Here is a 16,724-nt window from a genome sequence, read left to right on the forward strand (position 1 = left end):
TAACAGCCTGCGTATGGATATCGACCAAAGATAGACAAGAAAGAAACTGCTCATACTTCTTATTCAACTACGAATTTTGTAAGACATAGTAGTTCATATGGCTTCTCAAGAGGGACCCCACAAGCCCCACTAAGTGCTCTGTTTGTCCCCCAGGTGCATGCAGCCAGCTTAATGATGCACCAACATTATTTGATTTCTCTTCTTCCTTGACTCAGTTCCCCTTTTTCCTTACCTTTCTTACCTGGGTTTGAACCCCCCACCAAAGCTATGACTGTGAAAATGTTGCCTCAGTCTATTTTCTAGGATGATGGACTGACACTTATTAAAGATCCCACAGTAAAAAAAAAAAAAATTATTATTTATAAACTAAAAGACATTCTCTAAATATTTCATAGACAGTAGGTCCAGTTTTTGTGGACAGGTTTGACTTATCATAAGTTCCACCAATTCGCTACTAAAGTGAATTTACTCTTACATTTATGGAAAATAAAATAGTCTCTCTTTACTACCCAACCTATCCTTCTTCCTACTTTTCAACCCCATCCTCACCCATGGTGATTGCATGGGGGTGTGAAAGTGATTGAAATTTGGAATTTTTTTGGTGATTTTTAAATTCATTAGTCAATAGGAGCTACTATTGAATCAGCAATGCTGAGAAACTAATATAAACTTATGATATATAAAAATTCTATGATACATTTATTAAGATGATGCTCCGAAAGTTTGTAGTGAAAGCATTATAGAGAATATAAAGTTAAAAATATTAAGGTTATTCTTGTTCAGGCAATAAATGTCACCTGCCAGGAAAAAAAATCAATGTTCCTTTGAAGTGAGAGTATATTTTATTCCTAAAGCATTTCATTCATCAAAACCTTGTAGGAGTACACCATATGAACACTGACCTGTGAACAGGTACCAGAGGTTGTTTGGCTCCAGTGTTTCCATCTCACCCCTGCGGGTTGTCTTTCTGTGTCGAATTTTATAGCCTGTAATAAATCCATTTTGTGTTCCTGACGGAGGAGGCAGCCAACTCACTTTGATACTCTGTAAAATAATAGATGTAAATTAAAACATTGGAGAAAGGAAAGACAACGTCACAGGGTCAAAGAAGTGACCCAAGCCTAAGTGGAAAAAGGCAGAGAGGTAAGAGGTGCTAGGAATTGCTTCTTACAACCAAATTAAATCCATTCTTATAATCTGGCAGCATTCCGATTTGCCTGATTTTAACAAAATATACAATCTATTTGATTGATTACATGCATTATCCTCTCTCCTTTTCAAAGCACCATGAAAATGGCAGTATAAGATTTAAAAGTATGTAAATAGGATGACAGTGGATGAAAGATGCCATCAAATATTTGGAAGGTGAAAACTGAAGGGAGACATGGTATCTAAACCAAGGACTAAGCCAAAACCTAGACACCTCCTTAAGCAGTATTGATGAATATTGACACAATACTCAGGGAAGTCTGGAAATTGGTTCTTCCTAGATACCTTGGAAGGCAGGGCTGAGGCAAGGCACTGAAATAGGAGTTGGACTGCAAGTCATAAAGGTTAATTAGTCTCCTAGGTTCCTACTCACACTCCATAAAATCTATCTGTTCACCCTTCTTGACCTTAGAGTTTTTTCCACTGGGGATATTGAAACAGAGGCCACAAATTCAGACAATAGAGATGAGGGTAAGAGCTATTAAGTCAAAGACACAAATTGAAAGGTGTCTCTCAAGCCCTTTTCCTCTACCTGATGCCTAAAGCACTAGCAACCAGGCTTATTCTTCCCAGAAGCAAAATATCAGAGAGTCCTTCTCTAGAGTATATTAATAGCTTAGACCTAGAAAAACAACAGCTGGTTTCCTGATAAACTTTCAAATAGTGATGCCCAACACTTAAAAAGCCCAACTCATGCACTAGAATTTGCCAACGTTTTACTACTTCACTTTTAAGGTAAACTGATAATTTAAAACCACCACGCATCAAAGAAAGCCTCTAGCATGCAAGACAGGAGAAATAAATAAAAACATAAAGGCAATTGCAAGCTCTTGATTGTGAGGCTTATTTTTATCAAACTTATTCCTGTAGTAGAGAAGCTAAGCCTGACTATAACGAGGCCTAAGAGTCGCTTTCAGGAAACCTCTTTGGTTGCTCAGATGTGGCCTCTCTTTCTCTAAACCCAATTTTGCAGGGAAAATCATTATCCTTCTCCCTATGTGGGACATGACATTCAAGGATGAATGTCTCCCTGACAACTCGAGACATCACTCCCAGGTATGAATCTGGCCTGGCCCCGTGAGATCAACAATGCTTTCCTGACCAAAAAGCAGAAAAGAAGTGCAATAAAATGAGGCATCAGTAGCTAAGAGAGTTCAAATAGAGTCAAGAGTGTATTCTAGAGGCAACTCTTAGGCAAGCTTCATCTAGATAATGCTAATTGCTCTGGTTTGCTAACCCCGAACCAACATCACTCCTGTTAACTCTTAAGAACAAATAGGGGCTTAGTAAGACGCGCGGATCTTAGTTTCTTCTCCAGGACACCTACTAGGGGAGTAGAAACGATACAGAAAGCGCCCAAAGCCACAACAGAGATAAAAAAGACAGCGTACCCCATCCTGGAACGGCTGGCTGGCTGAGAGAAGCAGCTCGGGTGAGATCGCCGAGGCGCGCGGGCCTTACCGGGCCGGGTGGCAAGCGGCCGGAGTTACTCCCTTCCCCCTTCCCGGGCCGGCTGGGAGAATTGGAGAGGTGGTCCCCTGAAACCAAGGCAACTGGCGCCCACACCACGCGCAGCCCCCGGACCAACTGAGAGAATTGGATCGGAAACCCCCAGGCCGCGGAGAACGGCGACCCCGTGACTCCCGGGAAACGTGCACTCTCTCGGGCGGGCCGCTGCCGCTGGCGCCCTCCCGCCACGCTTGTTGCCCAGGGCCGACTAGGAAATTCGGACGGGCTCTTTCCCTGGCTGCAGCGACCAGCAACCCTCCCTGCGTTCGGACACCCTCCCTGCGTTCGGACCCTGGGCCGGCTCAAGCCGCTTCGGCTAGCGAACCCCCAGGACGGCGAGAGTTTTCCAAAGTTTAAGGTCCCACAGCACCTTTTACTGGCGGGACCTGCAGACAAACGTGTGCCACGAGCGCCACCTACTGGGCAGGATAAGAAAAACAGAACCCAGAGATTTCACAGGAAAATATTACAACCTTGCTGGGTCCAACACCAAGAGAAATCTGAATAAATGCCCAGACGCCAGCAGCAGAAGATAACTGTCCACGCTCAAAAGATTGAGAATATGGCTCAGTCAAAGGAACAAACCAATAGCTCAAATGAGACACAAGAGCTGAGACAACTAATGCTGAATATACGAACAGAAATGGAAAACCTCTTCAAAAATGAAATCGATAAATTGAGGGAGGACATGAAGAGGACATGGGCTGAACATAAAGAAGAAATAGAAAAACTGAAAAAACAAATCGCAGAACTTATGGAAGTGAAGGATAAAGTAGCAAATATAGAAAAAATAATGGATAGCTACAATGATAGATTTAAAGAGACAGAAGATAGAATTAGTGATTTGGAGGATGGAACATCTGAATTCCAAAAAGAAACAGAAACTATAGGGAAAAGAATGGAAAAATTTGAACAGGGTATCAGGGAACTCAAGGACAATATGAACCGCACAAATATACGTGTTGTGGGTGTCCCAGAAGGAGAAGAGAAGGGAAAAGGAGGAGAAAAACTAATGGAAGAAATTATCACTGAAAATTTCCCAACTCTTATGAAAGACCTAAAATTACAGATCCAAGAAGTGCAGCGCACCCCAAAGAGATTAGACCCAAATAGGCGTTCTCCAAGATACTTACTAGTTAGAATGTCAGAGGTCAAAGAGAAAGAGAAGATCTTGAAAGCAGCAAGAGAAAAACAATCCATTACATACAAGGGAAACCCAATAAGACTTTGTGTAGATTTCTCAGCAGAAACCATGGAAGCTAGAAGACAGTGGGATGATATATTTAAAATACTAAAAGAGAAAAACTGCCAACCAAGACTCCTATATCCAGCAAAATTATCCTTCAAAAATGAGGGAGAAATTAAAACATTCTCAGACAAAAAGTCACTGAAAGAATTTGTGACCAAGAGACCAGCTCTGCAAGAAATACTAAAGGGAGCACTAGAGTCAGATACAAAAAGACAGAAGAGAGAGATATGGAAAAGAGTGTAGAAAGAAGGAAAATCAGATATGATATATATAATACAAAAGGCAAAATGTTAGAGGAAAATATTATCCAAACAGTAATAACACTAAATGTCAATGGACTGAATTCCCCAATCAAAAGACATAGATTGGCAGAATGGATTAAAAAACAGGATCCTTCGATATGCTGTCTACAGGAAACACATCTTAGACCCAAAGATAAACATAGGTTGAAAGTGAAAGGTTGGGAAAAGATATTTCATGCAAATAACAACCAGAAAAGAGCAGGAGTGGCTATACTAATATCCAACAAATTAGACTTCAAATGTAAAACAGTTAAAAGAGACAAAGAAGGACACTATATACTAATAAAAGGAACAATTAAACAAGAAGACATAACAATCATAAATATTTAGGCACCGAACCAGAATGCCCCAAAATACGTGAGGAATACACTGCAAACACTGAAAAGGGAAATAGACACATATACCATAATAGTTGGAGACTTCAATTCACCACGCTCATCAATGGACAGAACATCTAGACAGAGGATCAATAAAGAAATAGAGAATCTGAATATTACTATAAATGAGCTAGACTTAACAGACATTTATAGGACATTACATCCCACAACAGCAGGATACACCTTTTTCTCAAGTGCTCATGGATCATTCTCAAAGATAGACCATATGCTGGGTCACAAAGCAAGTCTTAACAAATTTAAAAAGATTGAAATCATACACAACACTTTCTCGGATCATAAAGGAATGAAGTTGGAAATCAATAATAGGCGGAGTGCCAGAAAACTCACAAATACATGGAGGCTCAACAACACACTCTTAAACAACGAGTGGGTCAAAGAAGAAATTGCAAGAGAAATTAGTAAATACCTAGAGGTGAATGAAAATGAAAACATAACATATCAAAACTTATGGGACGCAGCAAAGGCAGTGCTAAGAGGGAAATTTATTGCCCTAAATGCCTATATCAGAAAAGAAGACAAGGCAAAAATGCAGGAATTAACTGTCCACTTGGAAGAACTGGAGAAAGAACAGCAAACTAATCCCAAAGCAAGCAAAAGGAAAGAAATAACAAAGATTAGAGCAGAAATAAATGAAATTGAAAACATGAAAACAATAGAGAAAATCAATAAGACCAGAAGTTGGTTCTATGAGAAAATCAATAAGATTGATGGGCCCTTAGCAAGATTGACAAAAAGAAGAAGAGAGAGGATGCAAATAAATAAGATCAGAAATGGAAGAGGAGACATAACTACTGACCTCACAGAAATAAAGGAGGTAATAACAGGATACTATGAACAACTTTATGCTAATAAATACAACAATTTAGATGAAATGGACGGGTTCCTGGAAAGACATAAACAACCAACTATGACTCAAGAAGAAATAGATGACCTCAACAAACCAATCACAAGTAAAGAAATTGAATTAGTCATTCAAAAGCTTCCTAAAAAGAAAAGTCCAGGACCAGACGGCTTCACATGTGAATTCTATCAAACATTCCAGAAAGAATTAGTACCAACTCTCCTCAAACTCTTCAAGAAAATCGAAGTGGAGGGAAAACTACCTAATTCATTCTATGAAGCCAACATCACCCTCATACCAAAACCAGGCAAAAATATTACAAAAAAAGAAAACTACAGACCAATCTCTCTAATGAATACAGATGCAAAAATCCTCAATAAAATTCTAGCAAATCGTATCCAACAACACATTAAAAGAATTATACATCATGACCAAGTAGGATTCATCCCAGGTATGCAAGGATGGTTCAACATAAGAAAATCAATTAATGTAATACACCATATCAACAAATCAAAGCAGAAAAATCACATGATCATCTCAATTGATGCAGAGAAGGCATTCGACAAGATTCAACATCCTTTCCTGTTGAAAACACTTCAAAAGATAGGAATACAAGGGAACTTCCTTAAAATGATAGAGGGAATATATGAAAAACCCACAGCTAATATCATCCTCAATGGGGAAAAATTGAAAACTTTCCCCCTAAGATCAGGAACAAGACAAGGATGTCCACTATCACCACTATTATTCAACATTGTGTTGGAGGTTCTAGCCAGAGCAATTAGACAAGAAAACGAAATACAAGGCATCAAAATTGGAAAGGAAGAAGTAAAACTATCACTGTTTGCAGATGATATGATACTATACGTCGAAAACCCGGAAAAATCCACAACAAAACTACTAGAGCTAATAAATGAGTACAGCAAAGTAGCAGGTTACAAGATCAACATTCAAAAATCTGTAGCATTTCTATACACTAGTAATGAACAAGCTGAGGGGGAAATCAAGAAACGAATCCCATTTACAATTGCAACTAAAAGAATAAAATACCTAGGAATAAATTTAACTAAAGAGACAAAAAACCTATATAAAGAAAACTACAAAAAACTGCTAAAAGAAATCACAGAAGACCTAAATAGATGGAAGGGCATACCGTGTTCATGGATTGGAAGACTAAATATAGTTAAGATGTCAATCCTACCTAAATTGATTTACAGATTCAATGCAATACCAATCAAAATCCCAACAACTTATTTTTCAGAAATAGAAAAACCAATAAGCAAATTTATCTGGAAGGGCAGGGTGCCCCGAATTGCTAAAAACATCTTGAGGAAAAAAAACGAAGCTGGAGGTCTCGCGCTGCCTGACTTTAAGGCATATTATGAAGCCACAGTGGTCAAAACAGCATGGTATTGGCATAAAGATAGATATATCGACCAATGGAATCGAATAGAGTGCTCAGATATAGACCCTCTCATCTATGGACATTTGATCTTTGCTAAGGCAGTCAAGCCAACTCACCTGGGACAGAACAGTCTCTTCAATAAATGGTGCCTAGAGAACTGGATATCCATATGCAAAAGAATGAAAGAAGACCCATCTCTCACACCCTATACAAAAGTTAACTCAAAATGGATCAAAGATCTAAACATTAGGTCTAAGACCATAAAACAGTTAGAGGAAAATGTAGGGAGATATCTTATGGATCTTACAACTGGAGGCGGTTTTATGGACCTTAAACCTAAAGCAAGAGCACTGAAGAAGGAAATAAATAAATGGGAACTCCTCAAAATTAAACACTTTTGTGCATCAAAGAACTTCATCAAGAAAGTAGAAAGACAGCCTTCACAATGGGAGACAATATTTGGAAATGATATATCAGATAAAGGTCTAGTATCCAGAATTTATAAAGAGATTGTTCAACTCAACAACAAAAAGACAGCCAACCCAATTACAAAATAGGAAAAAGACTTGAACAGACACCTCTCAGAAGAGGAAATACGGATGGCCAAGAGGCACATGAAGAGATGCTCAATGTCCCTGGCCATTAGAGAAATGCAAATCAAAACCACAATGAGATATCATCTCACACCCACCAGAATGGCCATTATCAACAAAACAGAAAATGACAAGTGCTGGAGAGGATGCGGAGAAAGAGGCACACTTATCCACTGTTGGTGGGAATGTCAAAGGGTGCAACCACTGTGGAAGGCAGTTTGGCGGTTCCTCAAAAAGCTGAATATAGAATTGCCATACGACCCAGCAATACCATTGCTAGGTATCTACTCAAAGGACTTAAGGGCAAAGACACAAACGGACATTTGCACACCAATGTTTATAGCAGCATTATTTACAATTGCAAAGAGATGGAAACAGCCAAAATTTCCATCAACAGAAGAGTGGCTAAACAAACTGTGGTATATACATACGATGGAATATTATGCAGCTTTAAGACAAGATAAACTTATGAAGCATGTAATAACATGGATGAACCTAGAGAATATTATGCTGAGTGAATCCAGCCAAAAACTAAAGGACAAATACTGTATGGTCCCACTGATGTGAACGGACATTCGAGAATAAACTTGAAATATGTCATTGGTAACAGAGTTCAGCAGGAGTTAGAAACAGGGTAAGACAATGGGTAATTGAAGCTGAAGGGATACAGACTGTGCAACAGGACTAGATACAAAAACTCAAAAATGGACAGCACAATAATACCTAATTGTAAAGTAATCATGTTAAAACACTGAATGAAGCTGCATCTGAGCTATAGGTTTTTGTTTTGTTTTGTTTTGATTTTACTATTATTACTTTTATTTTTTTCTCTATATTAACATTCTATATCTTTTTCGGTTATATTGCTAGTTCTTCTAAACCAATGCAAATGTACTAAGAAATGATGATCATGCATCTATGTGATGATGTTAAGAATTAATGATTGCATGTGTAGAATGGTATGATCTCTAAATGTTGGGTTAATTTCTTTTTTTCCGTTAATTAAAAAAAAAAAAAAAAGAGAAGGGATAATTGGAGATGAAGGGATACAGACTGTACAACGGGACTGGATATAAAAACTCAGAAATGGACAGCACAATACTACCCAATTGTAATGCAATTATGTTAAAACACTGAATGAAGCTGCATGTGAGGTATAGGTTTTTTGTTTTTGTTTTTTTTTGTTTTTTTTTCTTTCTATTATTGTTTTAATTCTTATTCTGTTGTCTTTTTATTTCTTTTTCTAAATCGATGCAAATGTACTAAGAAATGATGAATATGCAACTATGTGATGTTATTAAGAATTACTGATTGTACATGTAGATTGGAATGATTTCTAATTGTTTTGTTAATTCTTTTTTTAATTAATAAAAAAAAAAAAAAAAGAACAAATAGGACTCAAACTGAGACTCTATAAAAGTTTCATGTACTAGGTTTACTTTTCAGGAACCTATAAGTTCCAGAAAATTTACTAGGACAGTTAAATCCTAAAACCCAGAGGGACCAGCTTCTCCAAGATTAGCAACTAATTATATCCCCCGATCCTTTATTGCGAACACCCCTTCTCCACATGTAAAAGTCAGAATTGACATTGCCTAAAGACCACTATAGATTGGGAGAAGGATCAAAGGAGAAGGCGGAACTATAGTAGAAAAAACAGGATTTAGCAAATGTGTATGACTGACTATATTGATATTTCTTCTAGCCTCAGCGTTTTGGACCAGCTAGAAGGAAAAATCTGAAATAGTAGAATGGTAACATACAGCAAACTGTGAAATCTGTTCTGTAATTATTTGTTGAAGTGCACTTTGAAAAAGTATTGCTTTTTCTTTCTTTTCTTTGCCTATTGCTATATTTCATAATAAAAAAAAGTTAAAAAATCAATATTCTGGTAGAGTGAAGAGTCTATTTTTAGTTCACTTTGTATAAAATTGAGCATAAATATGCTTCTACCAAATGACTATGAGGAAACATTTAAAAGGAGAAGAAAATTTTATAAAAGTCTTGTGAAAATAAAGCAATTGGATTGAATCTGAAAAAAGAAACATGAAATACATGTAATACATAGCATAGGAGCAGTACATAGAACAGGAATACATAGAACAGGAAAAAAAATCTGAAAAACTATCATTAGTTCTCTGTCAATCTAAGAGAAGTTACTGTATCCACAAACAGGAGAAATATAGCAATAATGAGATCTTAAGAAAAAAGTTATAAAAATTACAATTTGATTGCACAAGTTAAATATTAAGTAGATAAATTGGAAGACATATTAAAAGAAATATCCTAGAAGTCATAGAAAATTGTAGAAAAAGATAAGAAATTAGAGAGTTAGTTCACAATTTCCAACACCCAACTAATAAAATGAGAATTAGAAAGCAGGAAAAATAGAAGGTAGGGAATTAGTCAATAATAATAATAATAATAAATTAATAAATATCCCTCCCTGCACATGCTCTTCCCTCCAACAAAAACTTGAAGGACTGGAAGACTTGAACCTCTGGCACTCTGAAAGGAATTGTTGGAATATCTAACATAATTTAGATGAAAAAGAACCACAGCAAGGCACAGAGGTGCAGCCCAGTGGGAGACCAGAATTCTGGGGTGGGGGGCGGGGTGGTATCTAAAAGTTCCAGAAAGGAAAAACAAAAAATGCATGTCATTTTTGTGTCTAGTGTCTCACCAGTAAAATAACATTAGATTTTCAACATTTTAAGTTAGAAAACCCTGAAACAATCCTTTAAAAAATTTGAAGCATAGAAGATTTTTAACTTAGAATTCTGTATCTAACAAAAGGAACATTCAAGTATAAGAATAGTATAACACAAATATAAAGATACATACTTGCATAAGTCATGCATAAGGATATTTTCAGATGGACACTTTTTTTTTTGTAATATAAGCATCCATATTATTTCTGCCAGGAAACTAACAGACGGAAAGCTACAGGAAAATGAGAACGCAGCCAAAGGAAGAGAAAATTTGAAGTCCAAGAAACAGATACTACAAAACAGAAAGAGGAATAAGGAATTCTGAGGAGGACAGTGAAGAAAATTCCCAGGAAAAATGCTGTAGAGAAAGTCCATGAAGTATCAGCCAAGATCAGAAAAGGAGGAGGAAAAAAATAGGAACATAGACCTCAGAGTTAATTGATAGGTTTTGCCACTTTGAAAATTGCTTTGATTGGTAGGAATGTGTAGGAAGAATTAGCAACAGGCCTATATAGTTATGTATATAATATATATATATATAACAACAACAAAAAAAGAAAATATTTTTAATAAAAATTACAATATCACAAAAATCCTGAGTGAAAACCAATGTAACCATAATATAAACTTGGTTAAACAGTGAGAAAAATTCTCACTAAAATGTAAAAATGAGCATTTGCCCAAATGTGATATAAAAAGACTGGAAATGGTGAGACACTAGACACAAAAAGGTCCATACTGTGTGAATGTAATTGATACCACCAAATTGTACAATCAAATGTGGTTAAAATGGAAAATTTGGATTTGTATATAAGTTACTCCAATAAAAAAAGAGTACACTTAAATTAAGTTCAATTTATACTTAAACTGTTAAATTAAGTTTAACAAGCTAAACTAATCTGTAGTGATAGAAATCAGAACAACAGTTGCCACCCTCAGTTTCACTGGGGCATTGACTGGAAATGGTAGGAAGAGACTTTGGGTAGACAGAAATGTTCAGTAACTAGATTTCATATTTCTTACAAGGATGAATACAGTTGCCAAAACTCATCGAACTGAACACTTAAAAATTGTGCATTTCATTTTATTTTAATTACAAAAGAAAAGGAGGAGGAGATGGAAATTTAGGAAGAAAAGAGTAAAGGAAAAAAACTGGTGGGGAAAAAAGGGATGGAAATGTGTAAGAGAGTTAAATCCTGACATACAAAGAAAGATATCTAAAACTGATTATTTAATTCTTGTGAATAGAGACAGGCACACAATCACATTATTTAGAAATAAAGGTTAATGCCAGAAAAGAAATAACAGCTAAATGTGACCTGGGTGGGAGTCATTAGGGAATAGGAACAGGGTTTAGGGAGGGTCAGGGAAGGAGTCTATTGTTTTTGTTTTAAATCCTTCAGAATTATTTAACTTAAAATTGCTGTGCATGTAACATTTTGATGAAAATTCAAGTTAATTTTTAAAATAAGCACAGAAAATTGTCCTTTTGAGGTGATTAAAATAAATGACTGGCTGTTGGTAAAAGACCAGACCCCGATGGATTTCTGAGTCCCTGGCCACAAACCCAGGAGACCTTTGACCTCATTTCAACCACCTGGTGGTGTGGCAAAGGGAGAGCAGCATTCTCAGGGAACCAGAATTCCATGGTCCTTCTTTCTAGCTTCTACTACTGATTGGTTGCTGCTTTGAAAAAAGTTTCTTTGTAAAAAGTTTTTAAAAGCTTCTAAAGCCACAGTCACTTGTAAAGCAGCTGAACAATTCCAAAGAGCATGCAAACTAATTACATGATACTGTGCCAGTTTGAATCTGTTGTGTACCCTAGAAAAGTCAAATTCTTTAATCTACATTCAATATTGCTGGGTGGGAGCTTTTTGATTGTTTCCATGGAGATGTGACCCCAATTGTGGGTGGTAACTTTTGATTAGATTGTTTCCATGGAGATGCGTCTCCACCCATTCAAGATGGGGTTGCTTACTGAAGCCCTTTAAGAGGGAGGCATTTTGGAAAAAGCTTGAGAGCCGCCAGAGCCTACCAGTCAGAGACCTCTGGAGATGAAGAAGGAAAACGTCCCTGAGGGAACTTCATGAAACAAGAAGCTGGGAGAGAAAGCTAGCAGACCTCGCCATGTGTCCTTCCAGTTGAGAGAGAGAAATCCTGAACTTCATCAGCCTTTCAGGACTGAAGGGATCCTCTTGCTAGTGCCTTAATTTGGACATTTTCATTGCCTTGCCTTAATTTGAACATTTTATGGCATTATAACTGTAGACTTGCAACTTAATAAATTCCCCTTTTTAAAAGCCGTTCTGTTTCTGGTAATGTTGCTTCTGGCAGCTTGCAAACTAGAATAGATACATATGTTTAAGCAAATTAAGTGGGATCTAGATACATAGATTTGACCTGATTATTTAAGTTGTTAGAATATATTTCAAAAAGAATGTCACGACTAACATTATTTAGTTCACTACCACTACCATTTAAATGTGAAAAGCTAACTACTACCTCTATTAATACTTTAACCCTCCCCCTCCTTTTTTATTTACTTGTTATGGGCCTGGTAATATTCTAAGCACTCTACCTGAATTATGTTATCAATCCTCACAATGACTCTTTGGGTAAGAGTCAATTGTTATGCTCTTTTTACATTCAGGTAAATTGAGGTATACATGGGTTAAGAACTTAAACTCATACAACAATAAGTGGGAGAGTCAGGATTTGAATGCTGATAATATGAGTCCAATGTGGCATTCTTTACTTGTTGATATTGCCTCCCTTGGGAAGTTCAAAGTCTGAGAGTCTAATTTATTTAGTTATTGCCCATAAAAAATACATTAATTGCAACATGCTATGTTGCCAGCACTATCTTTGGGGCTATGGAAACAATGAAATAATCATAGTACATTCATGAATAGACACATAAACGAATAATGCAAAGTGCTAAAATAGAATTCCTAAAAATACATTGGTTATAGACTAGACAGAGAGGTTAAGTCAGTCAGCCTCATGCGGTCAAGGAAGACATTACAAGAAGCCCATCCTTCAAGTATGAGTAGGACTTCCTAGAGGGGATGGGAAAGGCATTTAAAACAAAGGGAACATCAGGAACAAGAGTAAGTTGTCATGAAAATATAAAGGAGATATAAATCTCAAGTAATCCCTTAGTGGCTAGAGCAAAGCAGACAGGACAATTTAATGGAAAGGTAAATTGGAACAAAATTGAAGAGTCTTTTAGGCCATGCCAAGGAAACAAATAGTTAAACCATTATGTTCATTTATGGCTTTCAGCTACTTATTTGGGAGATAAACTAGTGAATAAAATAAAATATTGTCCCTGGTTCCAAAAGAACTCACAGCCATAAATACAGTCACACACACACACACACTCTCACACACACACACATTCATGAACATGCCTAAGTATGTTTTTAGCTCCCTGGTGTCTTAGAATCTAGTAAAGAAAACCAGAATTAAATGAATATTATACCTTACACTTATATCCAACTACTCATCTTCTTTTTTATCTTCATCAATTTAAAGTAGTCATGAAAAATATTATCACTATTTTAAAATTTTACAAAGGAGGAAATTGAGGCAGAGAGTAAATGAATGTCTCATTTGAGCTTACCTTTCAACATCACTGGAAGATTTTTCCAATTTTTTTGTGCAATATTCCTTTTATTATTTTACATTAAACTAAGCAATCATGGGATCTCTACTTGCAATTCATCTTTATTCTTCTACCAAGTATTCTTGAATAAAACTGAATCTAAATTACTAGTTTGTACACACATCCAGGAGGCCTTCCCACAAGAGGCCTTTGGTAAACCAACAAGGGCCTTTTACTGAGAACTACAGGTTTTCGTTTGTTCGTTTTTTATCAAAATTGAATTCAAACAAAACATAAAATACACATGTTAATATTAAACCTTTGATCAAGAGTTTGAACTTTTTAAATAACAGTTTATTCTTTGCTAAGGCTTTGCTCAGTGGCCTTATGTCAGCTGTACCAATGACTTAAATCTCATTGGACATATTGAAATAGGGGGAATAATTGTGCTTAGCATGTCTACCAAATGCTTGTAAACCATATGACTAGCCTGGAGAACTTAATTATACTAATGATTTCATGATTAATACTTATTTTTTCACAGATGATCATTTTTCTTTATCATATTTGATGATTTCCCATGATTGTATAAATTACTCCACATAACCAATATCTTAATGTACCTGCCTAGTGGCAATTAATTAATAGAATCAGATAGATACTTTACACACCAGGAAGTAAACCCCTTTAATGATTATTATTCATCTTTGGAAGAAATTCTACCATTTTATTCATCCTCATCTGTGAGTAGCAGTGAAGTATATCAGCATGTTTTATGCTTTCTCATTGATTTCAAGCAAGTGCAGAGGTTCTGGTGGTCAAATTATTTCTGTTTATATTCTTCTTTGCAGATCAAACGGCTGGGTGCCCCAAATTATATTGTTTGAGGATGTTAACTGAAAGCATTCAGCAACTTTTCTATTTTAATGATATACTGCATTTTATTTTTTGTATAAGACCCTGTTCTGCCTTTGCACCATGGCACAAACTTCATTTCCTATGCCCTCACCAACACACCTGAAGCTGTCATCATAATGGGAACTTTCTTTCAACTCCCCCAATTTTCATGGACAGGTCAGGTAATAAATTTTATTAAAAGCACTTAACAAATGTCCTTTAACATTTGAAAAAATCAGTTCGAATAGTTGTCACTTGACTTCATCCTACCATTACTTGAAAGGAAGAAATTCATCCTTTTCACTTTTGCAGTGTTCTATCTTGAAACAGGGACTAATTGAACTTTTTTTTTCAGATTTGGTAAAGCACAAGATAGGATCTAATTTCTCCAAATCCCTCCATTCCCTCATTGACTAAAAAAAAAAAAAAGGAGTTTTTTTTTTTTTCCAAACACTCTGTAGGTAGCTGTTCAATAGAAAGTTGGCTGGCTTCAGAAAAAGGGTCTTGTCTCTCATTATTTCCCACCTGCATGGGATAGCCATGTCCAACTCAGCAATGTGATATTATCCTTTTTGTGGGCTCTATTAATCCACGGTTTTGTTTTTCCTTCACTCTAGATCATTAAGAGTAATAGGTGAGAAAACGGAAAAAAAAAATTGATAAACGTGCCCCTCCTATTTTTTTCTCAGAATCCACATTTCATAAACTGTCATTTCTAATTCTATATATCTAAATTGCATACTGACACTTCTCTTTCTTGAGCAAGCTTCAGGTGAAGACAAGCCCTTGTTAAGCCTTCTCCAGAAACATTCAGTTACTGTAGAATAAAGAGCAAGGAATTCAAGTGCACAATTTGAAAGAAGGTCCTTGCAGCAAATAAAAATGTTTGGCTTGGACATAGCAGCAATCTAAGGATCTAGAAACTTAATTGGAAATCAGTTTTGAACTCTGTACTTATCTCTGTTCTCTGCATCTGGTGATTTGTTGAATCTTAGGTGAAGCTGACTGAAGAATGAAATGTGCTCTCTGTATTCATGAGCCCCTATGGACTCTGATTAAAGAAGTAGCCGTCAGCATTCGGGAACAATCTATTTTCATTCGGTCCCTCACCAGTCCCCTTATTTACATTCATAATCCCCTGCACTACCTTAATTCAGACTTTAATTCATCCACTGATTAGACTATTACAATAACTAACCTGTCGTTCTCCATGCCTCCATCATCACACTCCTCCAACCCACATCAGTTATCTTCGCTGCCAGAGCATGGTTCCTGAGTGAGCCACTTCAGGTTTCCGAGCCTGCGCTTTCTCATCTGCTATAGGAGCCAATAACGGCATTACGTCATAGGCTTGCGGGGTGCTTTAAAGGAGACCATAGGAATACGCTTGGAGGTTCCTTCAGGGTGCCAGGTGCTGACTAATTATGTGATTATTATTGTAAATACACAGTCAAGGGAGGTTAGGAGGAAAAGAGGGCAGAAAGAGAGAGACAATTTTTAAAAGCAAAAAAGTAAAAAAAAAAGGAAGCAAGCAGGAACCATGCACAGTAACAATGCCCCAAATTTGGACCTACTTATTGGGTCATGAATGGACCCATCGAATTTTTTCTGCAAATAAAAGGAGCTCCGAGAGACAAATTACCTAGTGATTCTTTTTAAACTCCTTTTCTTCTATGAATGTTTGTTGAGCCCTTACTCTGTGCATGGTATTTACATTTCTTATGCTACTCCATGGAATTTTCAATGGGTAGTGAAGAAGAGACATTGGAATAGGGGGAGACTAGAGGAATGTAGGAAGTGAAGAGACGCAATATCTAGTTTTGGAAGTAGAGGGCAGATTTTCATGATTTATTGAACATCAGATGTAAAGGAATAAGATCATCAATAAGGACTCTCAGGTTTCTGGCATAAGCAACTTATATTGAATTTCCTGGGATAGAATCCTCTGACAGAGAACATACTTACAAAAAAAAAATCATTGTATCTACAGGAAGCATTGATAA

General features: G+C 36.6%; 1 protein-coding gene across 1 annotated transcript in view; it reads right to left on the reverse strand.

Moving 5' to 3' along the window:
- Nucleotides 1–16,724, reverse strand: part of LOC143662401 (netrin receptor DCC-like) — a 294,187-nt gene that overhangs the window by 135,247 nt on the left and 142,216 nt on the right. The window contains exon 7 of the mRNA XM_077136090.1: nt 903–1,044. Within this exon, the coding sequence (XP_076992205.1) occupies nt 903–1,044 (142 nt within the window). The remainder of the gene's footprint in view (nt 1–902; nt 1,045–16,724) is intronic.

The sequence above is a fragment of the Tamandua tetradactyla genome, chromosome 18 (assembly GCF_023851605.1).
Source record: "Tamandua tetradactyla isolate mTamTet1 chromosome 18, mTamTet1.pri, whole genome shotgun sequence".
NCBI lineage: Eukaryota > Metazoa > Chordata > Mammalia > Pilosa > Myrmecophagidae > Tamandua > Tamandua tetradactyla.